The sequence below is a fragment of the Chenopodium quinoa genome, unplaced genomic scaffold (assembly GCF_001683475.1).
Source record: "Chenopodium quinoa cultivar QQ74 unplaced genomic scaffold, ASM168347v1, whole genome shotgun sequence".
NCBI lineage: Eukaryota > Viridiplantae > Streptophyta > Magnoliopsida > Caryophyllales > Amaranthaceae > Chenopodium > Chenopodium quinoa.
In genome coordinates this window covers 1,707,956-1,734,598 of record NW_018744072.1, presented here as the reverse complement: position 1 = coordinate 1,734,598, position 26,643 = coordinate 1,707,956, and the positions used below count along the sequence as shown (strand labels likewise).

The window sequence follows — 26,643 nt, the reverse complement described above, 5'->3', positions numbered from 1 at the left end:
GCGTAGAAAGAATAAAAAAATCACATTTTAGGTGAAAATGAATGAAATTGTTGAATTACTTGCCCATTTTTCTTATATTCTTTTAAATGAATAAAGTAACTTGCATCACCATTTTCAGAGTTTATGTGTATTATAATTCAGCAATTTGTATATGATTATAAGTTTACCTTACAATTTAGCAGCTAATAACGTGTTATGTTTGTAATGACATGTTTTAACAACTAATGGCGGACGATCGATTCCGTGTTCGAGTTGAGGATGTTGAATCTAACTCAGATGATTCATCTAATGATGGGGACCAGCCGTATGATGTGAACAAGGAAACTGATTTGGGTTAGCCAGAAGATCAGGCGCAAGATGTATTGGAGAGAATGATAGATGACTTTGAAATTGCAGCTGAGCAAGCGCCTCCAATCGATAATGCCACTATGGAGCCGTTTCGTGAGGATAAAAGTGGAGCGGGGGTGCAGGCACCAGCGAAGAAAAAGCAGAGGGGTCCGACGACAGCTTTCAAGAAACCTGTCGGTCCTATGGTGTTGGAGTATGACAGGGTAGGGCAACCTCAGGTAAATGGCGTCGTCAGTATGCTGGTCAAGTTGGGATTTGTGCGCGCAAAATCCCCATTACACTTCGTATGAGCGACGTACCTACAGGCTTGATTGACATGTTTTGGAATGATACCAGGGTAAGTTTGATTTGATGTGATTATTTATAAACAATTTCAATTTATTGTTATGTTATGGGCAAACTAATAATGTTTGTTATTTGTGCTTGCAGAGTCTATTTAACATTCCAAATGAGTACGCCAAGCGAAGGGTGTTTGAATCCTTACTTGCGGCAAGATTCAGAAGCTTCAAGTGTAACTTAGTTCGTCGGTTTATCACAAAGAAACTTGTGAGGAAACCAAAGAACAAGAAAGGAGATGCCAGTGATGATGATGTCATCGATGAAGAGAAACTCCCATGGCAAATATGGCCTAGCATCTCGAAGGATGATTGGGAAGCTTTCGTTCTTCAAAAATGTAAAAAAGAAGAAATTGTAAGTTTAAAGAAGTCCGATGAAAATTGCGTATTTAATTTATCGTTCTTTTTATTAGTAATGAAACTAACATATCTTTTTGCGTAGGAAATGAGGGAGCGGAATTCCCGGAATGCATTGCAAAAGCAATACCACCATCATATGGGAGCAATGACGTATGATGAGTGGAGGGATACGTGGGTGAATGAAGGAGTATACCCCACTGCGCTTCTAGGGTCCTCCACAGCGCCGTCTGACTCCACGACCAGTACTTTGGTGAGTCGTGCTGGGGATTTCTTTTGCTCTATGCATTCGCGGGACAAGAAGACCGGAAAATGGTCCATCAAGGCTCCGGAAACCAAAGAAATGACGGATAAGCTAGTAAGCAACTATGAACTAGTGAACTAACTTATTCATTTGCATGTATATCACTTTATATAAACACTGATTCATGTTGCCATTTTGTTTTTGCTACAGCTTGAGTACACTGGAGAGCTTGTTGAAGGCAAGCTCGTCCCGACGGTAGAGAATGACCCCTTCACCTTGGCTATGGGAAAGCCCTACCATCTGGGACGGGTATTAGGTGCTGGGGGGAGCTTGCTAGGATGGGAGAAGGTAATGGGTTCCGAATATACCAAATCTGGAAGATCCCGAGCAAGTGTGAACTCGCCACAGAACTTCGATGCCACAGTGGCTTCAATTAAAGAGCAAGTGCGCAATGAGATGCGCGAAGAGTTCAATGCATGGGCGAAGCAAATGAATTTGCCGACCTTGCCCTTTTCCTCGACAACACCGGCTGACTCAAGTAGCCACCCACGAAGAGAAGGAGAACAGGAGGTAAATTATTAGAATTCAACTCTATAAGTTTTGATATGTTGAGTTACGTGGGTACAGTTCTAATTAATGTTTCAATATCAATACACTGTTGCAGATTCGTACTCCTTCCCATGCGAACACAAGGGGGCTTGATACTCTGACACCTCATCACTTTCCTATTCTCAAGGTGATTTTGTGCTTACTTGTTTGTATAATGATATTTGTTTTTTGATTGTGTTGTGAAATGGTTAAGTTGGCTGTGATTTAACTCCTATATTACATGTGTTGTTCAATGGTTAAGTTCAATGCATATGTTGTTCTTGTCTGCTCTTCCTTCTCATTCTCCTCATTCTCCTTCTCCTTCTCCTTCTCCTCCTCCTTCTCTTTCTTCTCCTTCTCCTTCTCCTTCTCCTTCTCCTCCTTCTCTTTCTTCTCCTTCTCCTTCTTTTTTTCCTTCTCCTTCTCCTTCTCCTTCTCCTCCTCCTCCTCCTCCTCCTCCTCCTCCTCCTCCTCCTCCTCCTCCTCCTCTTTCTTCTCCTTCTCCTTCTCCTTCTCCTCCTCCTCCTCCTTCTCTTTCTCCTCCTCCTCCTCCTCCTCCTCCTCCTCCTCCTCCTCCTTCTCTTTCTTCTCCTTCTCCTTCTCTTTCTCATTCTCCTTCTCCTCCTCCTCCTCCTTCTCTTTCTTCTCCTTCTCCTTCTCTTTTTCCTTCTCCTTCTCTTTCTCATTGGGAAGCGGAGGGGCTGCCGGAGGGGATGCCGGAAAGGCTGCAGCAGCTGTGCAGCACAGCTCCTGCAGTGCTGCTGCAGTGCTGCACAGCTGCTGCAGTGCTGCCCATCTGCCCTTCGCGCTCGGTTTTTTTTTTTTTTTGGACTCGTTTTGGTTTTTTTTTTTCTTTTTTCCTTTCTTACACCTAAGATACTTAGTGATGAATATGTATGGCTTGAAACAACCTTAAAAAAGCAATGTCACAAGAATGAGGTTCATTTACAGTATTTACGGCTCGATATGGCCTAAATCAGTTCTAACTTGCCCATTTTTCATGATTTTAGCTCAATGCTTGATATAACTCAATGATTACACCTAAGATACTTAGTTATGAATATTTATGGCTTGAAACGACCTAAAAAAAGAAATTTCACAAGTTTGAGGTTCATTTACAGTATTTAAGGCTCGAAATGGCCTAAATCAGTTCTAACTTGCCCATTTTTCATGATTTTAGCTCAATGCTTGATTTAACTCAATGATTACACCTACGATACTTAGTTATGAATATTTATGGCTTGAAACGACCTAAAAAAAGCAATTTAACAAGTTTGTGGTTCATTTACAGTATTTACGGCTCGAAATGGCCTAAATCAGTTCTAACTTGCCCATTTTTCATGATTTTAACTCAATGCTTGATTTAACTCAATTATTACACCTAATATACGTAGTTATGAATATTTATTCCTTGAAACGACCTAAAAAAAGCAATTTCACAAGTTTGAGGTTCATTTACAGTATTTACGGCTCGAAATGGCCTAAATCAGTTCTAACTTGCCCATTTTTCATGATTTTATCTCAATGCTTGATTTAACTCAATGATTACACCTAAGATACGTAGTTATGAATATTTATGCCTTGAAACGACCTAAAAAAAGCAATTCACAAGTTTGAGGTTCATTTACAGTATTTACGGCTCGAAATGGCCTAAATCAGTTCTAACTTGCCCATTTTTCATGATTTTAGCTCAATGCTTGATTTAACTCAATAATTACACCTAAGATAAGTAGTTATGAATATTTATGCCTTGAAACGACCTAAAAAAAGCAATTCACAAGTTTGAGGTTCATTTACAGTATTTACGGCTCGAAATGGCCTAAATCAGTTCTAACTTGCCCATTTTTCATGATTTTAACTCAATGCTTGATTTAACTCCTATCTTACACCTAAGATACTTAGTTATGTATATGTAAATGAAGTATCTTCGTAATTGGTGCAGGAAGAGACCCGTTGTGAACTTCTTCACCCGGGCGAATCATATGACGAACCTTTGCATGTTGTTGCCTATGGTAGTGCACAACCGGCCGAACAAGGTACGGTCCATCTTCGACCTCTTCTGCCTGAGCATTATTCTGTCGGGATCCATTCTGTGGTTCCCGGGTCCGAGGACCTCTTAATACCTGTGCCCGTGGAGGATGAGGAGTTCACTACACTCTGGGCAGCAAAAGGTAGTTTTGTGCAATGGCCATCTGCTTGGATACGGTTGATGAACCAGGTAATTTAGATTTAGATTTCACGTGTTAATCCTTTCATCCCAAAAATTGTGATGAAAATATTTTCTAACCATTTGTGTGTTATCATACTTATTAGCCATCGAGGATAAGCCAAACGCCAAAGAAGAGGGTGGAGGGGCCAAAGAACAGAATTGAACATGGCTCGGTGAGTGGAAAGGCGCCGATGAAGAGCCCTTCACTAGGTTCAGCTTCGAAAGCTACTCCATTAGTTGAAGACACGGTGCTTCAATCGCTGTCCCAGGAGTTAGCTTATTTGCACAACCGTGTTTGCGTGTTGCCTGATGACAGCCCCATCCAAATTCAGCTTCCTAAGGAAATGTTCCACTACGATGATGATGCAACGACATGGCTATTCAAAGAAGATGTGACGGAATTTCTAAGCGGTGCAATGCTTAACATTTCCCTCATTCAAATATGCATGAGGTAATTCAACTGGTACTTAATTTATGTTATTCAATTTAGTGGTATTCAATTTCTAAGCGGTACAATGCTTAACATTTCCCTCATTTTTTATCATGCATGCAGAGCACTCCAGGAGCAAATATGGGAGCAAGAATCTCCTTTTCAAGTTGGGTGGTTATGCCCTGAGCAGATGTCCACCGCTAGAATCTTAGGAAACTCTGCTGACGTGTTGTACTATGCTGAACGGGGTATCAGGCAATCAGTGAATGCGGGAGACAATTTTATATTCGTCCCATATTATGAGAAGTACGTCTGATTATGCTAGTCAAGTTCATTTGTTTTCCCAGTTTATTTGTTGTAATAGGCTGACTATTGATTTGTTTGTCTCATGTGTAGTGCTCATTGGACCCTACTTGTGATTTGTGTTTCCAGTAACACAATCTTCTACTTTGACTCTGCTCGGTTGCCTCAAGTAAGAAAGCGCCTCGTGAGGTCCATACTACAAAAGTAAGTATCTAGTTTGTTTCAATTCTTGTTATTCATTTTCATATCTTAACTCATATGTATTGATTATACTAGTCAAATTTGAACTTATTACTTTGATTTTTCGTAGTACCATGAAGAAGATAAATCCTCGATCTCCTCGAGGTCCTACATGGAAAGCACCTAAGGTAATTCACCCATGATGTTGTGATTTTCTTACTTTACAATGCTTAAGATGTCGCTTATTTGCTATGCATTTTGATTCATGTGCTTTGTTCCTCATGCTAGTGCGCACAACAGCAAAACGGAGTTGACTGTGGCCTATACGTGATGAGATTCATGTATGACATAGTGATGAGTCATTGTACAGACACACGTCAGCTTGAAGAGGTATGCCATTTTGGTTGGAATTGCGTCCCAAAACCTTTTACTTGCTCTGTTCAAGTAATCTCAAGCATTAGTCACCTATAACTAAGTGATAATGACATGTTTTAACTAGTTATGAGTTCAATAGACAAGAATTGTAGAAAATAGGCATCCTAGTAGCCAAAATGGCCTTACTTTAGCCATTTTGGTTGAAATTGCGTCCCAAAACCTCTTACTTGCTCTTTTCTTGTAATCTCAAGCATTAGTCACCTATAACTAAGTGATAATGACATGTTTTAACTAGTTATGAGTTCAATAGACAAGAATTGTAGAAAATAGGCATCATAGAAGCCAAAATGGCCTTACTTGATCCATTTTGGTTGAAATTGCGTCCCAAAACCTCTTACTTGCTCTTTTCTTGTAATCTCAAGCATTAGTCACCTATAACTAACCCCAATTATTATTATTTCACTTCTTTCTAACTCACGTTTTGTGTATTCTAAGTTTTGCAAGGGGCAAACGGGACTTCCATACACGAGCGAGGAACTCCATGTAATTCGGGAGATGTTGGCGACCTACATCACATTTAATTTGTAAATATCGTCATACATTTTTGTACAATATCATCATATCTCTTCATCAATCCTAGGCTTGGCTTAGCTTATTAATTATGTATATTAGTATACATGAAATATAATTCTAATTTATATCATCCCTTGCATGCGATTGTTATTATTAATTATTTATGTTTTGTTATTAAAGTTACTAATTATTGTTACTATTATCATATATAATAATAATAGTAATTATTATTATTATTATTACTAATTATTATTATTATTAATATAATAATAATAATAATAATAATATTGCAGCCAAAAAAAAAAAAAAAACAGGTCAATATTAGTGCAGCCAAAAAAAAAAAAAAACAATACAGAACATTGGCAACGGTTAACCGTTGCCAATGCTTAAATAAAAAATAAATAAAAAGGCGCGAAACAAGCAATTGGCAACGATTTTGAACCGTTGCCAATTTTTTTGGGATTTGGCAACCCTAAAATACTCAACGGTTCAAAACCGTTTCCTTTGGGGAGTTTGAACCGTTGCCAATTTGCTTGTTTCGTGTAGTGTATATCAGAGAGATGTTTCCCTCCGAGCTCATGATTCTCATGACAAGTTTCAAAGGGGAGATTAAGGATCTTATTGATAAACGGACGGTTGTTCCTACCAAGGAACAGTAGGCCAAAAAGCCCTCTCATTCTGGGAGGAATAAGCCGGTCAAGGACCGAGAGCCCACTCTTTACCCTAAACCAAGGGAAGGGCCGAAGCCCTTGATAAACTTGGCAGGACTTCGGTTCCCTGAGACAGGGAAGAGGAAGGCCATCCGGCATGTACTACCAGATGGTTCCAAGAAAACATATTCCGATACTCGGATGATAATCTAGCAAAAGAGGAACATGCAACTGTCAGAGTCGGCCTCAACGTCGAACTTCAATGACCTTTTTCAGAATGCCTCGATGAGGTATTCTTAATCAAACCAAGAGGACTGGACAGGCGGCATGTTCGCTCACTCCAGTCCTCAGATATTCCAGACGGCCCCGTATGCGCCTCAACAGCCATACATGCCGTATGGACAACCTTTTATGCAGCCTACTCTCTTCGGAGGGCAGGCGGCACCTAACGTCCAGCCCTTGGACTGGCAGCTTCGTCTGCTAAGACTTGGAGAACAACCTTCAGCTTTCTCCAACGAAATAACTGAGGCCGCACAGCTGGCCAAGGTGAAGAATGTGTTGATAGGCACTTACGATGGTACCTCCAACCCAGAAGACCACCTGATGGCATACACCAACCTTATGTATCTTCAAGGGTTGGACGATGCTACATGGTTTAGATGCTTCCCGGCCACATTGAAGGGCGTCGCCCAGCAATGGTTCGACAACCTGCCAGCCGGTTGCATAAGTAATTTCAAGACGCTTGCATACTTGTTTGCGTTGAACTTCTCAATGAATATCCCTGCAAAGAAGACAAGTCTTGACTTGGGAGCTATACAGCAGGGAGAGAAGGAGGGGCTGCGCTCCTATATCAAGCGCTTCAATTTGATGAAAATTCAGATTCAAGGGTTGTTTGATGAGGTAGCCTACACAGACTTTTCAAAGGTCTGAAGGACGGGTCGGCCTTCAAGTTCGACCTCGTCAGAAAGAGGGTGGCTACCCTCCAAGAGGCATTGGTGGAGGCGGATGCCTATATATAGGCGACCGAACTCTACAATGTTGGTAAACAGTCGGACTCAAGGAGGTCTGACAAAAAAGAGAGTCAGCCGTCACAGCGAGCTAAGAAATAAGAAAGAAGAAAAGAAAAGAAAACAAGTCTGGGTGGCTGAAACTTCTGAACAGCCATCCCAGAAGAAAAAGAAAGAAGCGAAGACGTACTCCCCAAAGTACGAATTCAATAGACTATTATTCCATCCACATGGAGATTATGGATCGGGTCTCTATTGAGAAGCCGGCTCCTATGAAAGGTTCTGCCAACAATCGGAACAAGAACAAATACTGCCACTACCATGAGGATATTGGCCATGATACTAACGAGTGCTATAGCCTCAAGCGTTTGTTGGATCGTCTGGCCGAAAAGGGAGTACTCAAGTCCTATATTCTGAGATCCAAAGTTACCCTACAAACTAACACTGGGAGCCGCCCAAAAAGAAGTCCCACTCTGCTAATAGTTCGAATACTGAAGAAACTCCGATCTATACAATAGTAGACGGCTTCGCTGGCGTACCATCCGGGGTAATAAGGACTACATCAGGGGGCTCGATGTTAATTCAGTTGACGAGGGACAGGCGTCCAAGGATTCCTTCCCCGAAGTCATTTATCACTAACGATGACAAGGGCAGAGTTAGGAGGCCGCATGATGACCCTGTTGTAATTGAATGCAAAGTGGCCAACCAAAGAGTTGGACGAATCCTCATTGACCCGGGAGTTCTTCAGACATCATCAGTCACAAATGCCTGACCAAGCTCAGGTACAAGCCCGAGAGTATGCACCAAGTCTCTCATCCCTTAGTAGGATTTGGGGGTGGTGTGGTACATCCGGTAGGTCGAATAGACTTACCTATTCGACTGGATGAGAAAGGGAAAGGACGCCACATGGTGGTCCGGTTCTTGGTTGTTGAAGAAATGACGGCCTACAACATGATTCTGGGGCGTCCCACCCTGAATGAATCCAAGGCTGTTACCATTCCTTCTCTTATGCTTCTCAAGTTTGAGAGGGACGATGGAACAGTCGGCTCCCTACGGGGAGACCAGAAGATGGCCAGGGAGTGTTACCTCTCTAATGTAAAGCCCACTGTGGTCGCATCCGGCCCTAGTGGAGAGACTACTGACCTTGACCAAGTCAAGGAAGCTGCGCTTGCAACAACAGCAGCCGGCAAGAAGAGAAAGGCCAACCAAATGGTGGCCGAGAAAAAAGACAGGCGATAACAATCACTGATCGGTCAAAGGCCGGATGAACTCCATCCCCAGCCGGCTGGTGAGCACATGGAGGTCGTCCTAGATGACTCTCGTCCTGACCGGACTGTTAAGGTTGGGATGACTGCTTTTGCTGAACCTGGTGCAAGCTTGCACCACTTGTTAAAAGAATTCAAAGACATCTTTGCCTTTCACTAGTAGAAAAACAGAAATAGGCAACCCCCCTATGGCAACGGTTCATGAAAACCGTTGCCAACTCTACCCCTTTTTTTTTATTTTTAAAATTGGCAACGGTTATTAAAAAAAAAAAAAAAAAGGGTAGAGGTTGGCAACGGTTTAAATAAAAAACCCGGGTATACGTTATTACTCATCTTGCTCAGAGTCTCAATCCTCTCATCCTCTCAACTGAACTCTCAAACTCTCCTCTCATCCTCTCAACTGAACTCTCAAACTCTCAATCTTGCTGACTTGCTGTCGCCGCCACTCGCCGGCCGTCAGGGTTGCTGTTTAGGGTTGCTGTCGCGGCCTCACGGGGTTGCTGTTTAGGGTTGTTGTTTAGGGTTGCAAGCACAACCACCATTGCTAGCGCCAATTCGAACCATGCAAGCATCAATCGGCCACCGCTGCCCTCCGTCGGAAATCGGCGTCATTAGAACCAAGCACAACCACCATCGCCGCCGCCGTCAATTTGAACCAAATACAACAACAACAACAAAATTGAATCAATTATCGATTCAAAAATCACAAATACGAGGTTAGGGTTTCTGGGTTCTTTAGCTTTGCATTTTGGTCCAATTATTCATGTTAAATGCCATGATTTTTTTGGATTTAATTTATGTATTATTGTTCGAAATTGCTGCTGGTCCTGGAGGTTTATGCAGTTAGGTGTTGGCGTTGTGGGTTGCGGCAGGTTGTAGTGAAGGCTCAATTAAAATGAGGTACTCCTTGATGTTTAATTCTTGATGTGTGGTGTGATTGTGTGTTGGTGTGGAGGCTACCTTGTGGCTTAAATTGAAATTACGGGCTGCTGTGTGTGAGGAGCAGAGCAGGGGCAGTGAGGGAGTTGTGTGACTGTGTTTTGTCTATTTTAATTGACACATATGCCATGTATTTGCTTCTGCAAATATGATGAAATTATTAATTTAAAGATGGGAATTATCAGTTTAATGGCAGCCTCAATAAGAACAACAACTATGATGAAATTATTAATTTGAAACAGTTTACTAATAATGCAAATTAATATAAGCCCTTGTAAATAGTGAAGACATGTAATTAGTTTTACTATAAGTTTTGCCAACTATGATCATAATTCATACACTGTTTTAGTCTATTTAAGTATATAAATTCTGATTATATGGAAACTTAGTTGAGCTAACTGTGCGTTCTGCCAAACTGCCTTTGTTTTTGAGTTATAACCTTATGCTTGAGAAAACGAAATGCTTGTATAGTTCAAAACGCCCGTTTATTGCTACCCCCAACAATGCAATCTCTGCAGCTTCTTAATCAGACTCCTATTGATTTGTATCTGCTATGAACTCACCAAGACGTTCTTCAATTTGTTATTTTTGTCTGGGAGTTTTTGCTTTCTTTTAAGAGAAGTCTAAATTTTTCACTAGCTTTTTACATGCTTTAAATTGTAGTAGTTTTCTTATTACTTCTTACTCATTTAATCAATCATTTTCTTCTCCTTTTTAATCTTTCACTAGTTTAATATTCTGGCAGCTCTGCTGCTTCTGCACCATGCATGAATTATGCTTTCATAGTCATGGCTGCTTTACATTACATTGTTTCTTATCATTGTAGAAAACGTAAAATCAGAAGTCGCCCTTATTAACTTCTGGTTCTTCTTTAAGTTGCATGGCATTAGCTATTTTCACTTCATTTACGACATATTCTGCTTCTGCAGCAAAATCCCCTCTTGGCTTACCACATTTGCACCAGCAGATTCCCTCCTTCTGAAAGAGGAAGCCTGGAATGCATATCCCAAATGCAAATCAGGTTATCATATATTCAAAATCTTGTTTCCTTCTCACAAACTTGTTATTCTTATAATATATACTGATATGAATGTTCTGTCTATATGCAACTGGACCCTGAACACTAGTGATTAAGGTATGTGTCCTGCTGACATAATCTTGAATTTCTGAAGCGTTTCTCTTTGATGATTCATCAGCTAACTAGTTCCTTATTATATACAGTGTTCAAGCTTGAGCAAGCTGCTTCTTACTATTGATACGATTCACGTTGCAGATAATGGAAAATCAGAAAATGTAGGTGTTATTGAATTTGTTGCTACTGCAGACTTTCTATGCATTCTAGTTTCATATGGACTCGTAATTACATACTTGAGCTACTTAATGAGAAAATAACATGAACCATCAACACAAGCTTCAAAATAGGGAGAGAGGACATCTATGCTAAAAGTGATATCTGCAATGTATATCTTGTTCCAAGTCACTTGTGGACTGCACTGGCCAGTGGCCACTCCTGACTAGTAGTTGTGATTTTACAGGTACACGGTCTAAACAAAGATCAGCTGGCATCGAGGCAGGTGGAAGTTATTGATATTGCATCATCTGTAAGGGACTATTGGAGCTATTTGGTTGGTAGCTGTAATGTCGATTTGTCCAAATTCAAATCAACAAGGACCAATCGTGGACCTTTGGTGGAAGGCTGGAGAGTAAGCACTTATTGGGCTTTGTTTGGTGTGTGTTTGCATTGGTGAAGTCAGGTACTGGTCTGCTGTTTCAATGGCTGGGGGCTGTGGTGCTGGTGGCCTGCTGGGTTCGTTTTGCTGCTACTGTCCCTGTTTTTTCTGCCTTGCTGTAGCTGTCCTATTGGTTTTTGCTTCTGACGGCTGAGCCTGTGTTGTGGTGCTGCTGATGGTGTCTGTTTACTGCTACTGGTTTCTGTTTGTTGTTGCTGCTACTGCATAAACAAAGACGAATAGGAAGATTTTGTTGAGAATTCTCCGTCCTTGGTGATCTTCCAGTAAACAAAATCATCTTTATATCATCGTTGTATTATATGAGTTGATGAAGACTTTGTAGTAGTGTAGTCAATAAGTGCTAATCTCGTTCTCATAGTATTGGGGTTGTTCTTAGGGTAAGCTAAGGTTGTACCAATATTTAACTAAACATAAGGATGGGAAAACTTGTTCTTACAATCTATTCGAAGATTGATTGAAGTGTCAATGATAATGCAAAATTGTATGGCCATAGCATAATAATCATCCATTGAATATAATATTTATAATTATTATTATTAATATTAATATTATAATATTAATAATATTGCCGCCAAAAAAAAAAAAATACAGGTCGATGGCAACGGTTAACCGTTGCCAATTATTAAAAAAAAAAAAAAAAAGGGCAATGGCAACGGTTAACCGTTGCCAATATTTTTTTTTTTTTTAAAAAAAAAGGGCGCCAATTACTTTGGGATTTGGCAACCCTCAAATACGCAACGGTTCAAAACCGTTGCCTTTGGGGGGTTTGAACCGTTGCCAATTTGCTCTTTTCGTGTAGTGTTTGAAGTGGACGAGATTCCAGGCATCAGCTCGGATCTTGCCGTCCATAAACTTTATGTGGATCCTAAAAAGAAGCCGGTAAGGCAGAAGAAGAGGAGCCATGGTAAAAAAAGAAGCCAGGCGGCAGCCGCCGAGGTGAAAAAATTGTTAGATGCTAAGTTCATTCGGCAATGCTACTTCCCTGATTGGGTTGCTAATGTGATGCTAGTAAAGAAGCCGAATGGAACCTGACGCATGTGTGTTGACTACACAGACTTAAACAAGGCATGTCCAAAGGATAGCTATCCTCTACCAAAGATCGACAGTCTGGTCGACTCTACAGCCGGTCATGTCTTGATGAGCTTCATGGACGCCTATTCGGGCTTTCACCAGATACCCTTGTGGAAGAAGGATCAAGAAAAGACATCATTCGTCACTGATCAAGGGTTATTTTGCTATACTGTGATGCCGTTTGGTTTGAAGAATGCGCCTGCTACCTTCCAGAGAATGATTAATACAGTCTTCGTTAATCAAATCGGAAGGAATTTAGAGGCATACATGGATGATATGATAGTCAAATCCAAACTTCAGACGGACCATATTACAGATTTCCGAGAAACATTTGCCACACTCAGGCGGCACCAGGTCATGCTCAATCCCACGAAATGTGTTTTTGGTGTTGAGTCTGGGAAGTTCCTCGAATTTCTGATTGATCAAAGGGGGATAGATGCCAATCCAGAAAAAATACAGGCAGTCATAGACATGCAGTCGCCCCGTACTGTTAAGGAAGTTCAAAAGTTAACAGGTTGTCTGGCAGCATTGGGGAGATTCCTCAGTCGGTCATGCGACAAGTGCCTCTATTTCTTCCAAGCAATCAAGAAGAAGGCTATGTTTGAATGGGGGACGGATGCAGAGGCGGCCTCCCAAAAGTTCAAGGAACATTTACACTCTTTGCCAAGGCTCGTCAGCCCACTGTCAAAGGAAGGGTTGTACATGTACTTGGCTGTCTCTGATCATGCTCTCAGTGCCGTTCTCCTTGTTGAAAGAAACGGTTGCCAGCTCCCCGTCTATTTTATCAGCCATGTTTTGAAAAATGTTGAGTTACGGTACCCCATGGTTGAAAAATTTGGCCTGGCCCTCTATATGGCAGTTAAGAAGTTAAAACCTTACTTCTTGGCACATCCGGTCATGGTCTACACTGATCAACCAATTAAGCGGCCACTAACAACCATGGAATCATTCGGGCGTATGATTAAATGGGAAATTGAAATCCAAAGCTTAGAAATTACTTTTGAGCCAAGGAAAGCAGTGAAGGGGTAGGCACTTGCCGACTTCATTGCTGAGATGACTAGGCCGACTGATCCAGACAATCCTGATCAAGTCTGGGAGGTATTTGTGGACGGGAGCTCCACAATGAACGGCTGTGGTGCAGGCGTCATATGTCAGTCTCCTGAGGGGGACAAGTATGAGTATGCATTACGTTTCAAGTTTCAAGCCTCAAGCAATAAGGCGAATATGAAGCCCTGCTAGCCGACATTCGAATGTGTAAGGCGGCTGGGGCAAAGAAAGTAGACGCCTGTTCTGATTAACAATTGATTGTTAGTCAATACCATGGTGACTATGAAGCCACACATCCGGCTATGATCAAATATCTACAGGTGGTCAAAGAAGAGGTTGGGACACTTGAAGAATTCCACCTGAGTCAAGTGCCCAGGTCCGAGAATAACCAGGCGGATGCCCTTTCCAAATTGGCATCATCCGCCTCTTGTGATACACTAAGGTCTGTTTTCTGGGAAGTAATGGAAAAAAGAAGCATTGAGGAGGAACCTATTGGAGTCCTTGATCGAAGCTCAACCTGGATGGATGGCATCCGAGCATACTTAACAGACGGCACCCTGCCGGATACTTACCTAGAGATGATCATAATGAAAAAACGTGCGTCTAATTTTGAGATTCACAAAGGGGAACTTTTCAAGAAAAGCTATCTACAACCGCTTTTGAAATGTGTTACCCCAGAGAAGGGCCGAGAGGTCCTAGAAGACTTTCACTCAGGCTTTTGTGCCTCCCATATAGGCGGCAGGACCCTAGCAAAGAGAGCCAAGCGGCAAGGCTACTTCTAGACTACCCTAGAAGCAGACGCCATGGAGATGGTTAAAACATGTGACAAGTGTCAAAGGTTTGGCAAGCTCATCCATCCACTGACCTGACGACTACCCATAGCCCAGTACCATTTGCCAAATGGGGCATGGACATTATGTGTCCCTATACGCTTGCTACAGACGAACGGAGATATATTTTGGTAGCAGTCGACTACTTCACCAAGTGGGTAGAAGCGGAGGCAGTCAAAGGCATAAAAACAAAAGATGTCATCTCCTTCATTTGGAGAAATATCATCACTCGATTTGGGATACCCGTGTCTATGGTTTTTGAAAATGGACCTCAATTTGAGACGCCTGCTCTCACAAATTGGTTGGGAGATCAAGGAATCTCTCATTGTTTTGCATCAGTCGGCTGCCCCCAAGCAAACGGCCAAGTAGAAGCCTTCAACAAGTTGATCTCTGATGGCATCAAGAAGAAAATTGAAAGAGCCGGCGGCCTATGGGCTGACGAGCTACCGCATGTTCTATGGGCCATCAGGACGACTAAAAAAGGGGCGACTGGTGAAACTCCATTTCTCATGGTTTATGGGGCGCAGAGGCTGTTCTGCCTATTGAGCACTATGAGCCGACCCTTCGAGTCATGCTTTATGACGAAGAGGCTAATTGGGAAGCCATGCGGCTAGCATTGGATTCGCTTCTAGAACGTAGGGCAATGCAGCCTTGCGCCATGAAATCTATCGTCTGAGAATGACGAGAGCTTACAATAAAAGAGTGCACAAGCGGCCCCTAAAAGTAGGGGACTTTGTGCTACGAAAAATGAAAGCAGACGGTAGGGCCAACGAACAAGGAAAGCTAACTCCTAACTGGGATGGCCCCTACCGAATCTATGAAGAAGTTAGAGGCGGCACCTACTGCCTGGAAACACCAAACGGCAGGCAGCTTGCCAGAACTTGGAACGTAGACAACTTGAAAAAGTACTACTTCTGAGCATTGTAAATTATTTATATATTAGACATATCAATAAAATTTGCAATTTATTTTTCAATTTTTACAAGTCTCCTCAGTGGGGCAAGCCGCCTGTACACAGTCGGCATTATTTTTATTTATTCCTCTTGCATGAGTACATGATTAAGTCTAGACTTATCACTGTTCTCCAAACCTATTGAGGCCTCAGGGCGGATGATCAACCTAAGGCCCACAGCTAGATGATCCTTATGAAATTAAAACAATACGTCTGTCCCAAAACAAAGCAGGCGTCCGGCGACATCCATCTAGGTGAATTCGTCGTAGAGAGCATCTCCCATTTGGGTGGCACATTGCTCTATAAACATAAAACAAATGGCCCAACCGAGTGTCTTCTAGACAAGCTCGCAGTTGTTTGACCTGAGACAAAGATAAACGTATCGCTATACTGAAAAAACACGCGGTAGATAGTTAAAATCTGAGTTAGAAATCGTCTGTTATTTCTTGGGACAATACAGCCGGCATAATTTGAGTAAATAGCTAAGCAACACTTGACGAATAAAAAGGTACCAAGCGCCCAAAGCCGCCTGTTTCTTCTACTCACTCAAAACTTAAGTGACAAAGATTGATTAACCCAAAGGGTTAACTCATAGTCACATTGACAACCTTGAAAGGGAACCTAAACGGTGCGAATCAAGCCGCTTGTTCATTGGCAAACAGACGGTATTCGGCCACTATTCCCTAAAGGTTTGTAATCGTTTGCAAACCAACAGCCAACTGTCTCCAAATGCCGCCTGTTTCCACGCAAGAGAATGTAAACAAACAACTCGCGACCTGTTCCTTAAAAAACAGGCGGCACTCTTCTGTTTTTTCAAAGTTCAAGTGGCGGAGACTGATTAACCCTCAAAAGGTTCAAGTCATAGTCAACCTACTTTGGAACCTAAAAAGGTACGAATGAAGCCGCCTGTTCTTGTAAAAATTAAAACAAGCGGCTATCGACCACTATTCCTATTTAGGTCAGCAATATCACGAAAGTTACTTGGTTTAAATATCCAGATTAACGCTTGTTCTGTATAGGCACCAAGAAGACGGACTATTGATGATCAATAAAATAAACTAAGTACAACTTAGTATATTGCGTTTAACTATAAGGCCGAGAGCCGAGTTAAGCTAGATGTTCACCAGTTTAATGGCCGGCTGGACGCCTGGTTTGGGGCAATCACCATAAGTGATTGATTGACTCAGAATTAGTAATACTTTTTAAGTATCAAAAATTCCAAGTCAATCAACTCACCTTTGAAAAACCAGGCGCATGTCGCCCAGGGGCAAGAACAATCGGTATATATAGCATTCATGAAGACAAGAAGCTACCTACACTTAGCAAAATTCATGAAAAGCAAAAAATTCAGAGACTTCAAAAAATTTGGAGAAAAACCGGCAAAACGGTCGAATGCTTGATATTAACAGTAATGTTGAAATAAAAAATTGTTGAAAAACCCCAACCCCTTGGTCGGGTAATGATACAATACAAGCGGCACGCAGGCCAAGGAAAGATGACATAAAAGTTAAATTTAAGCAGTTGGAGGGCGTTCAGTGCTGGCAGCCTCAACAGGCACCTGTTCTTTCTCGGCGTTCACCTCCTCCTGCGCCGGCTCCTCCACGACATCTGCTTCCTCCTTGTCATCCCCCTCTTGGTCCGACTCCCCGGAGGTGGAGTCAGACGCCTCGTCCTCCGCATCCTCGCCGCCGTCTGCCTGTTCCATGATCTACTTGTTGTATTGATCAGAACAGACGGAGAACTAGCTCTCCCACTTTTCGTAGCTAGAGTCAGGGAAGAGGGCTGCCCAGGTCATCTTCATGACGGCGGTGCAGTCGTCCATCATGTCTTGAACAAGGGACACCTTCTCCTCATCCGCTTGTTCCTTAAGCTTCTGAGTGAGGTCAGCTTCTTGGCTCTGCAGGCGGCCCTTAAGCTTGTTAACCCGCTTGCGGAGTCCCTCGGCCTCTTTGTTTGCCTCCTTTAGAGGCGCCATCTACTCTTTGAGGTCCTTAACGGACTGCTCCAGCTCCAAGATTTTCTTCTTGGCCGCCTTTAAGTCCTTTTTGACCTGCAAAGTGGCTCACGCTTGGTAATACAGTATGTTAGTGGTCAGAATCTCGTTTTGAGCTATTTGAAACATAGCTTTATCAGAATCAGAGGCGGCCATGGCCTTCGCAGCTTTTACCTCTTTGTTTTTCTTATTGATGGGCTTGCGGAGACCGTACACTCGCAGCATAGACTGCAGTCGGCCAAAAAAGTCGTCAGATACAGGCGGCCAAGCAAATGCTTAAAAAAAGGGGGGGGGAAGAACTTTTTTCTAAGTATACCTCGGCAAGGAGAGCCAGGATGGCTTCAAGGTTAAGGGTGTCGACTCCCTTAACAGACTTCCTGTCCTCAACAGGGATGGCCTTCAACGTGAACTTGGCCATATGAACCAAGTCCGGCTCTTCAGGGGCGTCTGCAAAGTAAACCTTGGTTAATATGCAGCAGTAAAGTAGAAGACAAGCCGCCTGCTTTCTGAGCATACGGTTACTTTATGAAAGTTTGAAAATTTTAAAGAAGTTATACCTCTAGTCGCCTCCTTTTCCCTAGGAGGTCAGCTGCTACCAGGGGTAGCTGGAGTCCTTGCCCCGCTTTGGGGGGCCCTCCCTGGCCTTTCAGCCGCCGGTCGCCTGGCATTGCCAGGAGTCGACACATCTCCAGTCGTCTGTTTTCTGACCTTGGGGTCCGACTGGGACGAGGAGGAAGGTCTCGCCATGTTGCCTTACAATACAAAATATTTAGCCACAAACAAGCAACAGGCATAAAAGGGTTGTGTTGAATTAATAAGCAACTCACCCTAGGCGGCTGTTTGGCAGGCAACTCTTCAGCAGACCGCTTGCCCAGAATGGCTGCGCGGATTTGGGCGGCTGCTTTCTTAGAGGCCGAGATCTTTTCCATGGCTTTATTTGCAAAAAATGAATCAAGTGATTAGACACAAAAATCAACCAAGTCCAACAAGTCACTCAAATCAGGCGGCCTACTACCTCTCGGCATCTCCTCGCTTAGGCCACAGGCGGCCAGGTATGTCCCGTTGTATAGCCAGCTATACTTTGAGATGTAGTATTTAGGGATGAATTCCCTCAACCCAGTTTCAGGTTCGCCTGTATATACACTTTGAAGAGCCCTCGGTCAAGGATCTCCTCCTTGGCTCTTCGAGGAACAGGCGGCAGGTCAAAGCCGCCTGTTAAGTACGATGAATCTCTGTTCCACCTGTTGTACTTTTTATTCTTGATCTTGTCAGGGCAGGAGACTATGTAGAAGGTGTTCCTCCAATCCTTCCACTTGTTCTCCTTCCCCATTGTCATCATATAGCCTTTGTGGCTAGAGAACTGGTACCAGCCGGTCTCGCTTGTTTTTGGGGTCCGACTGAGATAGTTCATATGGGCGAACGCCTCAAAGCTTGGGTCCACCTCATACATCTCGCAGGCGGCCACATAGGCCAAAATGTTGAACCATGAATATGGGGCTAACTGCCAAAGACGTAACTGGTACCCGTCCAAAATCCTCTCTACAGCCGGATGTAGAGGAAACCTTAAACCAGCTTTAATGGCCACCTCGTAGCAGCCAAAACACTCGTCCCCGTAACTGGACCTCTCTGGCCAGACTACCGTGTCCTCGGCATCGGGCACCGTAAGGATGTAGCCATGATCCATTATATGGTCAGCCTTGAAACTCCCTATTTTCTCAGATATGGCCTTGCGCCTGCCTTTGGGGACATGGCAAATATAGGGAGTGTACAACTCTCTTTGGAAGGCGGCCGACTCTACCCATCCCTCCCCTTTCTCCACTGCATGGATTTCTCTCGCATTATGTAGCCGAGAGTGCCTTTCCTCGAAGTCGCTAGAGTGCCGACTGGAGGTGCTGGGCTCAGAGTCGTCGCTCGAGCTCTCGGCCAAGGCAGCCGCCTGCCTAGATAAATCAATTATGGAAGGCTCATTCTGTAGCTCCTCCCCTGATTCTGCCAGAATAGAATCGCTTGGGGTGCTAGGGGCGCTTGGGGCACATCCGAGATCTTGCTTATGGGTACATAGAATGAGGAGCCGTCTGAATTTGTCACTCTTTTGGTTCTTTTCGTTCTAGCCATGGTATCCTGCTTAGACACATAGACAGTCGGACTCTGGGCAGTTCGCAAAGGGTGGTCCAGCAAGGGGCAGCCGTCACTCCTAGTTCTAGATTCAGCTGTCCTCGGTGACCGGCTGATCACTAACCTAGGTCGTGCCGCGTGCTTTTGGGCTCCCATTTTTGGGAAAAAGAAAATCAAAGAGAAAAGTACAAGAGAACAGGCGGTTACCTTAGAGAAGAATAAAACTTTTGAAGAGCTTGGAGTCTGAGAAACAGGCGGTCTGTAAGCAAGCAGCAGTTGTCCAATGTCAGAGCAGGCGTCCAAGTTCTGTCTGTAAAGTTTCTAGAAAAATCAAATGATTGGGACACCCCTTATTTATAGGGGGGTGAATTCTAAGAGACAGCAAAAAAAAAAAAAAAAAACCCGTAAAATCTGTTAAGCCAATCATGGCGTGACACCTGTCACAGGCGCCACGTGGCATGCCACGTCACCCTTGTGAGGGAAAAATGATTAGGGGATTTTTCCCCGCCACGTGGACCACTCATGTCCTGCCACGTGTCGTCCACGTGGACCAATTAGAGTCCGACACGTGTCACCTCGTGAGAGGTCTAGGGTGGACCAATCAGGCCACGACACGTGGCAGACGTACAGCCCATCAGGAAATGGCCTCCTAAGGCCCAAATTCCTAGGCAAAGCCCAGTCAGGCCTAGGTTTACTAAAACCTAGTAGTAGGCACGTTTTCTAAGGCTATATAAGAGAGATGTTTCCCTCTAAGAAACAGAGCATTCAAAATTTTTTTTTTTCACATTACCTCTCAATTTGAGAAAGTCAGACTCCTGACACCTCAAACTGAGCAATTCTACATTGCAGATACTCTCTTGTACTCCAAGAGAGACCTTTTACCTTTCCGCACCTTACTCCTCATACACGTTCTAACTTGATCGTCGGAGGCGGAACTCCCACCCACCGGAGTCTCTGTTGTTTTGCAGGTACAGGCATCCCGGTCAGTCTTAGAATTGTAACTCACCCGCAGGACATCAAAAAACCCTGAAACAATTACAGAGGTTTTTTTTTATCGTTTCGATGAATCTTATAATAGAAAGATGTAATTGAGGAATTCGTTGTTGAGAGAAAAAGTATTTTTCAATTCTTTTAATTTATTTTCTTTTGGTGTTATTTTTTGAGGTTGGAGATGATGTTCTTTATTATGATGAAGGTTCTTCTATGATCATTTCTTGGATCCATATTCATTTTTAATTGGAATGAAATATGTTCTTTGAGTCTAATCAATATGTTCTTTGGGTCTGAAGTATATGTTATTACATCACAAACAATGTTCTTTTACACTATGTTATAACAATAGTGAAGGGAAAGGGATGGGAAGGAAAAAGAGGAAAGGGAAAGGAACATGAGGGGAGGGAGAATGTCACCTTCCCTTTTCCTTCTAAATCTCTCCAACAATGGAGGGATTTGGTTTATTAAAAGGAGATGGATAATGGATCCTTCCAATTCCCTCTCTTCCTTCCTTGCATTAGATATCCAAACAAAGGATAATGCATCCTTTCTTTTCTCTTCTCTTCCTTTACCTCCATTTCTTTCTATCCAAACATAGTGTTAAAATATGTAGATTAAAAATGTTATTTGGATTTCAAATACAAATTATTTTTTCGATCTTTACTTGAATAATATGTTCTTATGTGTTAATGTTAGTTTGCTTTGACACTTGTATTATTTTAGGTATTATATTTGTTTTATCATTGTGTCATTTTGTTTTACTCGTATCCCTTATGTTTTCAAGGTCTTGTTCTTTTTGTAAAGATTGTATGTGTTTTAGGGTCTATACGTTCTTAATTTAATTTATCTATTATATTCTTTGAATTTAACTCTGATCTTAATTTTTAATATTATACATTAAATCTATTTTTGTATATTAATTATCATCTAATTATGTATATTTCTTTTTTTGAAATCGGGATCATGAAGGTTGATGATGACAATATTATTTTGGAACCTCCTTTACCGATGATTGATTTTCAGATTTATTTAACATTCGTAATATTAATAAAAAAAATATAATATTATGTAATGAACATCATTTATATTTACACAGCATGATGTAAAGACAAAATTTAAAAAATATTTCACAATAAATAATGAACAGTATATGTGATAATAAAAGTACATTACAATAATTCACAACAAGAGCAGTTAGCTTTACGAGTGAGGTTAAACTATATCGAGGTTTAAACTGTGTGATATTAAATCCGGTAAAACGTCTTTTCCTTTATTAAAAAATATAGTAAGTCTCTAAGGGGTCGTTTGATTCATTAGGGAAATGCAAATTCCCATGAATTTTGAATTTGTGGGAAATAAATTCCATCATCAAAATCATGGGAATTCAACAGATTTGTTTGGTTAAGAATGGAGGAAGTAAATTTTCATGGGGATTCAACTTACCAGGGGGAGTAAGGTAAGTGAATTTCCATGTTTTGTGAGAAGCCAAAATTCTCATGAATTTTCATTGCCCTAATTTTCACTTTTATGTGTCAACCAAATAAGAGGGTGAAAATGAAATTTATGGGAATTTTGACTTCCCACAAAATATTTAGCCAACCAAATAAGGCCTAAAGCTCTTGCCTTTTCCCGCACAATAATTAACGTTCATAGAGCGCATGTTGTGCACACGTTGCCTTGGGAGTACCTTTCATTATGTACAACACAATTTGCGTCATGAAACTAATACGCCGCAAGGGGTTGTTTGGTAACGATCAAGTACGTCTACCGTTCACGTAAGTCTAAATTCAAACATAGACCAAGTTACGTTTCATAAGCTGAACTCCAAATAAAGTGGAGCAGTTGAGTGTATGTTGGTAGTCTAGACAAATCACAAATGTATAATAGATAAGTTGGATCATGTGGAAGTTTTTATTTATTTATTTATTTATTTATTTTTGACGAGTTTGCTTTTCTAGAATATAAGCTAAGATATACTAATAAATTAATTTCCTCTTTTTTCGTAAGTTGATGTAGAACTTTGGACAACTTGTTTAGAAAATTAGGCCAAATGGAAGGACATTAATCAAATCAATTCCTGTTTTATAAGAGTATGACTCATGAAGTCATGAGATAGACCGACCTTTGTATTGGAATATCCTAATCTGTAGAATTTATTTGACATGTTTTTTTTTTTAATTTTTTATTTATTTATTTATTATTATTATTATTATTCTATACCATTGGAATATTCTAACATATGTATTACATCAAGAATTTTATTTAGTTAATCAAGCACTACTCACTTACTCAGTTTAATCCTCAAGATTGTACTCCTTGTATCACAATTTTAAAATTAGTTTTGGGATCAATACTCTCAATCGAAGACAATAAGGCATGTATTTAGATAGTGGAATTCTCTTAGCATCCCTTTCCAAAAGGGTTTAGCTCTGAGTCAATATAACAAGGCTCCAATCTAATAGAATGTATTCTTCTAATCTATTACTCTCCTAGTTCCCTCGTTTCTGAATCATCAACACACTTGACTTCTTTTTTCTCAACAACTTACTTGTTAATTATATTTATATACAATAGTAATAAATGATTTTTAAAGTTGAGGAAAAAAAGTTAAGTATGTTAATTATTCAGAAACGAATAAAGTATGTCAATTATTCAGAAATGAATGGAGTAAAAAATTTGGCTTTTTTGTCCTTTTCTTCTAATTATGTAAGAGTTGCCGAATTTCATATCTTTTTTCTTTTCTTGTTTTAACCTCCAATATTTGCGTCAAAGTTGTTGAAAATTCGATGGAATGAAATCTAATTTAGCCCCACCATTGGACCTTTTTTTCTAGGGATATTATTCAACTAAATTACAAATTCTAAAAATGTAGCTTTTCTTAATTTTTTATTCGTACTTGGTAGGTTTTTTGTAAGGGAAACTTCTATCAATTGTTTACTTAAACTGTTGAACATCTTTCAATACGTTTTTTGTGTATGAAAGTTTTAGTAATTATTAATTCAATTTCGGCTAAACGTGCGGGGAAAAACGTTTGTCATGTCCCTCGTTGCCGTCGTGGGCCTTATTGCGACGGCATTCGTATATTTCAAAGCGTACTCGTAGTGTTGTAGACTCGTTCCTTCCAATGTTCATGTGTTTCTCATTTTTATTTACCCATGATTAATTAATACAGTAATACATTTATCATTTTTGTTTTGTATCTTTGTGATTAACTAATGAAAAGAAAAAATCAGAGTCGTATTAAATGTTTGATATTTTTTGTGATTAGCTTATGAAAAATGTGATTAACTAATGAAAAAAATACTACCTCCGTTAAATATTAGTTACAAGTTTAGGGTATTATTTGTAAGATATAAAATATTTCAAAATTATATTTAATACTTAACGGAGGTAGTATCAGAGCCGTATTAAATGTTTGATATTTTGTGATTAGCTTATGATGAAAACAAGACTGTTTTAAACCATTTGGAGGTCCCATGCTTATCATGTACTGTGTCTATCTGTAACACATCTTCGTGTTAGTATTTTTTAAGTGACATCCTAGGTTTTAATGGAGCATTAAGCGAGTTATACAAAATGTTAAGTATTACGGACGTGCTATGTAGGACAGTATGAGTATGATTATAGCATAGGGTTTGTAAGGGAATTAAATATTGTGAAGAATGATTATGGATTTTATAGTGTATATTAAAAAGAAGATGATATAAAAGGAGAGAAATATAAAAGAATATACAAGTGAGATCATAAAAAGAAAAAGATAATTTAAATTTTTGTAGTAAGGAATAAAAGGAGATAAATATAAATTAAAAATAGTGGAATGCTTCCAAATCTAGGAAATACTCCCTCCGTAAATATTATTTGCTCCATTTGTATTTTTTTCCACTAATTATTTAACCTATTTTGACTAATTTTTATGATTTACACAAAAGAAAAAGTCTAGTTTTATGGGTACTTGTTGGAATAGTTTCAATGAATAAATTATTAATTTTCAATTGTTATAATTTATAGTTAATGATAATTAAAGATTATTTAATTTATCAAACACTTATATTGACATGCGTGCCCAGGAGAAATGAAGCAAGTATTAAAATACAGAGAGAATATACTAATACTAATAATACTCTGTACGTTTTTAAATACTTGCTCTATTGCTCCATACACAGAGTTTTAGAAGAAATTGGATAAAGTAATAAAATATGGAGGTAGTGGGGTAGGTGAGAGAATAAAAAATTGTAAAAATCAAAAGTAGTTGAGAGAATTGGAGAATAGAGAATATAAAATTAATAAAATAATTCGTATGATTTATGTTGGGTTCACTAGTTAAGTGAAATGAATTAAATATTGTAAAACTTTCCAAATAAGGAAATGGAGCAAGTATTTAAAAAAACTGAAAATGAAAAGTGGAGCAAATATTTAAAAACAGAGGGAGTAATAAATAGAGAGAATATATTAACTGTTGTGTTGCCTAGGCGCTATTATGAGGATTGGGATGTTACTTTGAATATCATATTGTATCATTTGAGTTCCAAAATATAAACAAGGTAATGAAAATTAGTAAACACTAGAAAATCTGATCTAATGAATGAAATATAAAATAAACACCCTTAATCCAGCTATCCAAGCTAGATTTTTAAAGAACATAAAAAATTAGAGTTTAATTAACACTTTAAAGATAGCTAAAATTGAAAGACTTTCAACTCATCTCTTGTTGGTTTTGGGTCCAAACTCCACAATAGGCAGCTTTATATATCCATTATCAAATGTTCGTACAGATTTGAGTCTCTGAGAAAAGAGCTATATGTACACATTTATATGACAAAACAAAAAATATACTTCCATATTTCGAAAGAAACACCTATTTCCACTCCACTATATATCTAACTCGGCCCGCTCGTTTGTCATCGTCGCAAAAGAATGAATAATTATGTGAAACTTAAATAAGTGATGAATCCATATGATTAAACAGGAATAATTTCTCTAAACAAAGAAATGAGTCACAAAGAATAGATGCATAGAGCATCATATAATTGATTTAATGTCTAGACCAAATAAAAAAGTTAGTCAAAAGCATCTGGCAAACTATTTTCTACTAAGATTCTCATTATTCCCAAAGTGGAGAAAATCAATAAGCACGTGAATGGGAACTCATGATATGGTCCCTCATCATATAATATGTGTATATAACCATGCAAATGTTGTTAATTTTTATATTTTTATTAATTTTTGGGATATTTTCTAAGAAGGTGCCTAATTTCATGTTGTTTTCCAAACAACCACCTAAAAAGAGTACAAGTGGAAATTAAATTCAGCAAAGATTTATGGGATGGCATCTACAACTACAAATGTGTTGATCAAAGCAATACTCGTATCTACCTTAAAATGGATGGAGAACAATGTGTGCTCCAACCACTCATCTCCCATGGTTGAGGTTACACACAACCTATCAATTTTCCCCTACCACCAACCACCTAGATATTCTATTAAACATATGTCCAAAAAAAATAAAAACTCCTAAATGGTATAATAATTACTCTGTAAAAAATATTAAGAATTTAACCGTGTAATTACACTTTTCATTTATTCATTTTTATTAACGGAAAAATCCTTATTAATAACTCGAATCGTTATTTTGTTAAATATTTTGAGCCAATACAAATATTTAGTTGGGTGAAAACCTTGTAACCTTATAACTTTGATACCACAAGGTCGAAACTCCTAGTTGCAAGTATTGGAGTAAGGATCCCTTACTTTCCCTCGTCACTTCCAAGGTATTTTTATTTTACTACATAATTGGTAAGGATATGAGACCTTACTGAATCAACACCTCTTACAGATTAGTTATCCCAACTACACATGTCAACGCTTGTAAGTGGAGGGAGAATGTAAAGGAATCCTCTACTCCAAAGCAAATATATAAGTAAGTGGTGCGGCTCAAACTTGTGAAGATGAGTTCCCCACCATCTCCACCAAGCTGTCCAAGCATGCTTGGTTCTTCATCGCTTCTAACTTTCTAAGTGCCTGCTAGACCAAAAGAAATGAGGGTTGAAGGTTAGTCAGTGTCGTTTTTCCTCACTCTTACAAAAAATAT

At 40.1% G+C, this 26,643-nt stretch overlaps 1 protein-coding gene across 1 annotated transcript; it reads left to right on the top strand.

The window, feature by feature from the left end:
* The first annotated feature begins 9,165 nt into the window (after positions 1–9,165).
* LOC110691224 (phosphatidylinositol transfer protein 1-like) lies at positions 9,166–12,058 on the top strand. Its single transcript, XM_021868134.1, has 6 exons — positions 9,166–9,580; positions 9,698–9,764; positions 10,733–10,824; positions 10,931–10,938; positions 11,025–11,096; positions 11,339–12,058. Exons 2-6 carry the CDS (start codon positions 9,760–9,762, stop codon positions 11,549–11,551), a joined length of 390 nt encoding a protein of 129 aa, XP_021723826.1. The 5' UTR covers positions 9,166–9,580; positions 9,698–9,759; the 3' UTR covers positions 11,552–12,058.
* Positions 12,059–26,643: the final 14,585 nt, after the last annotated feature.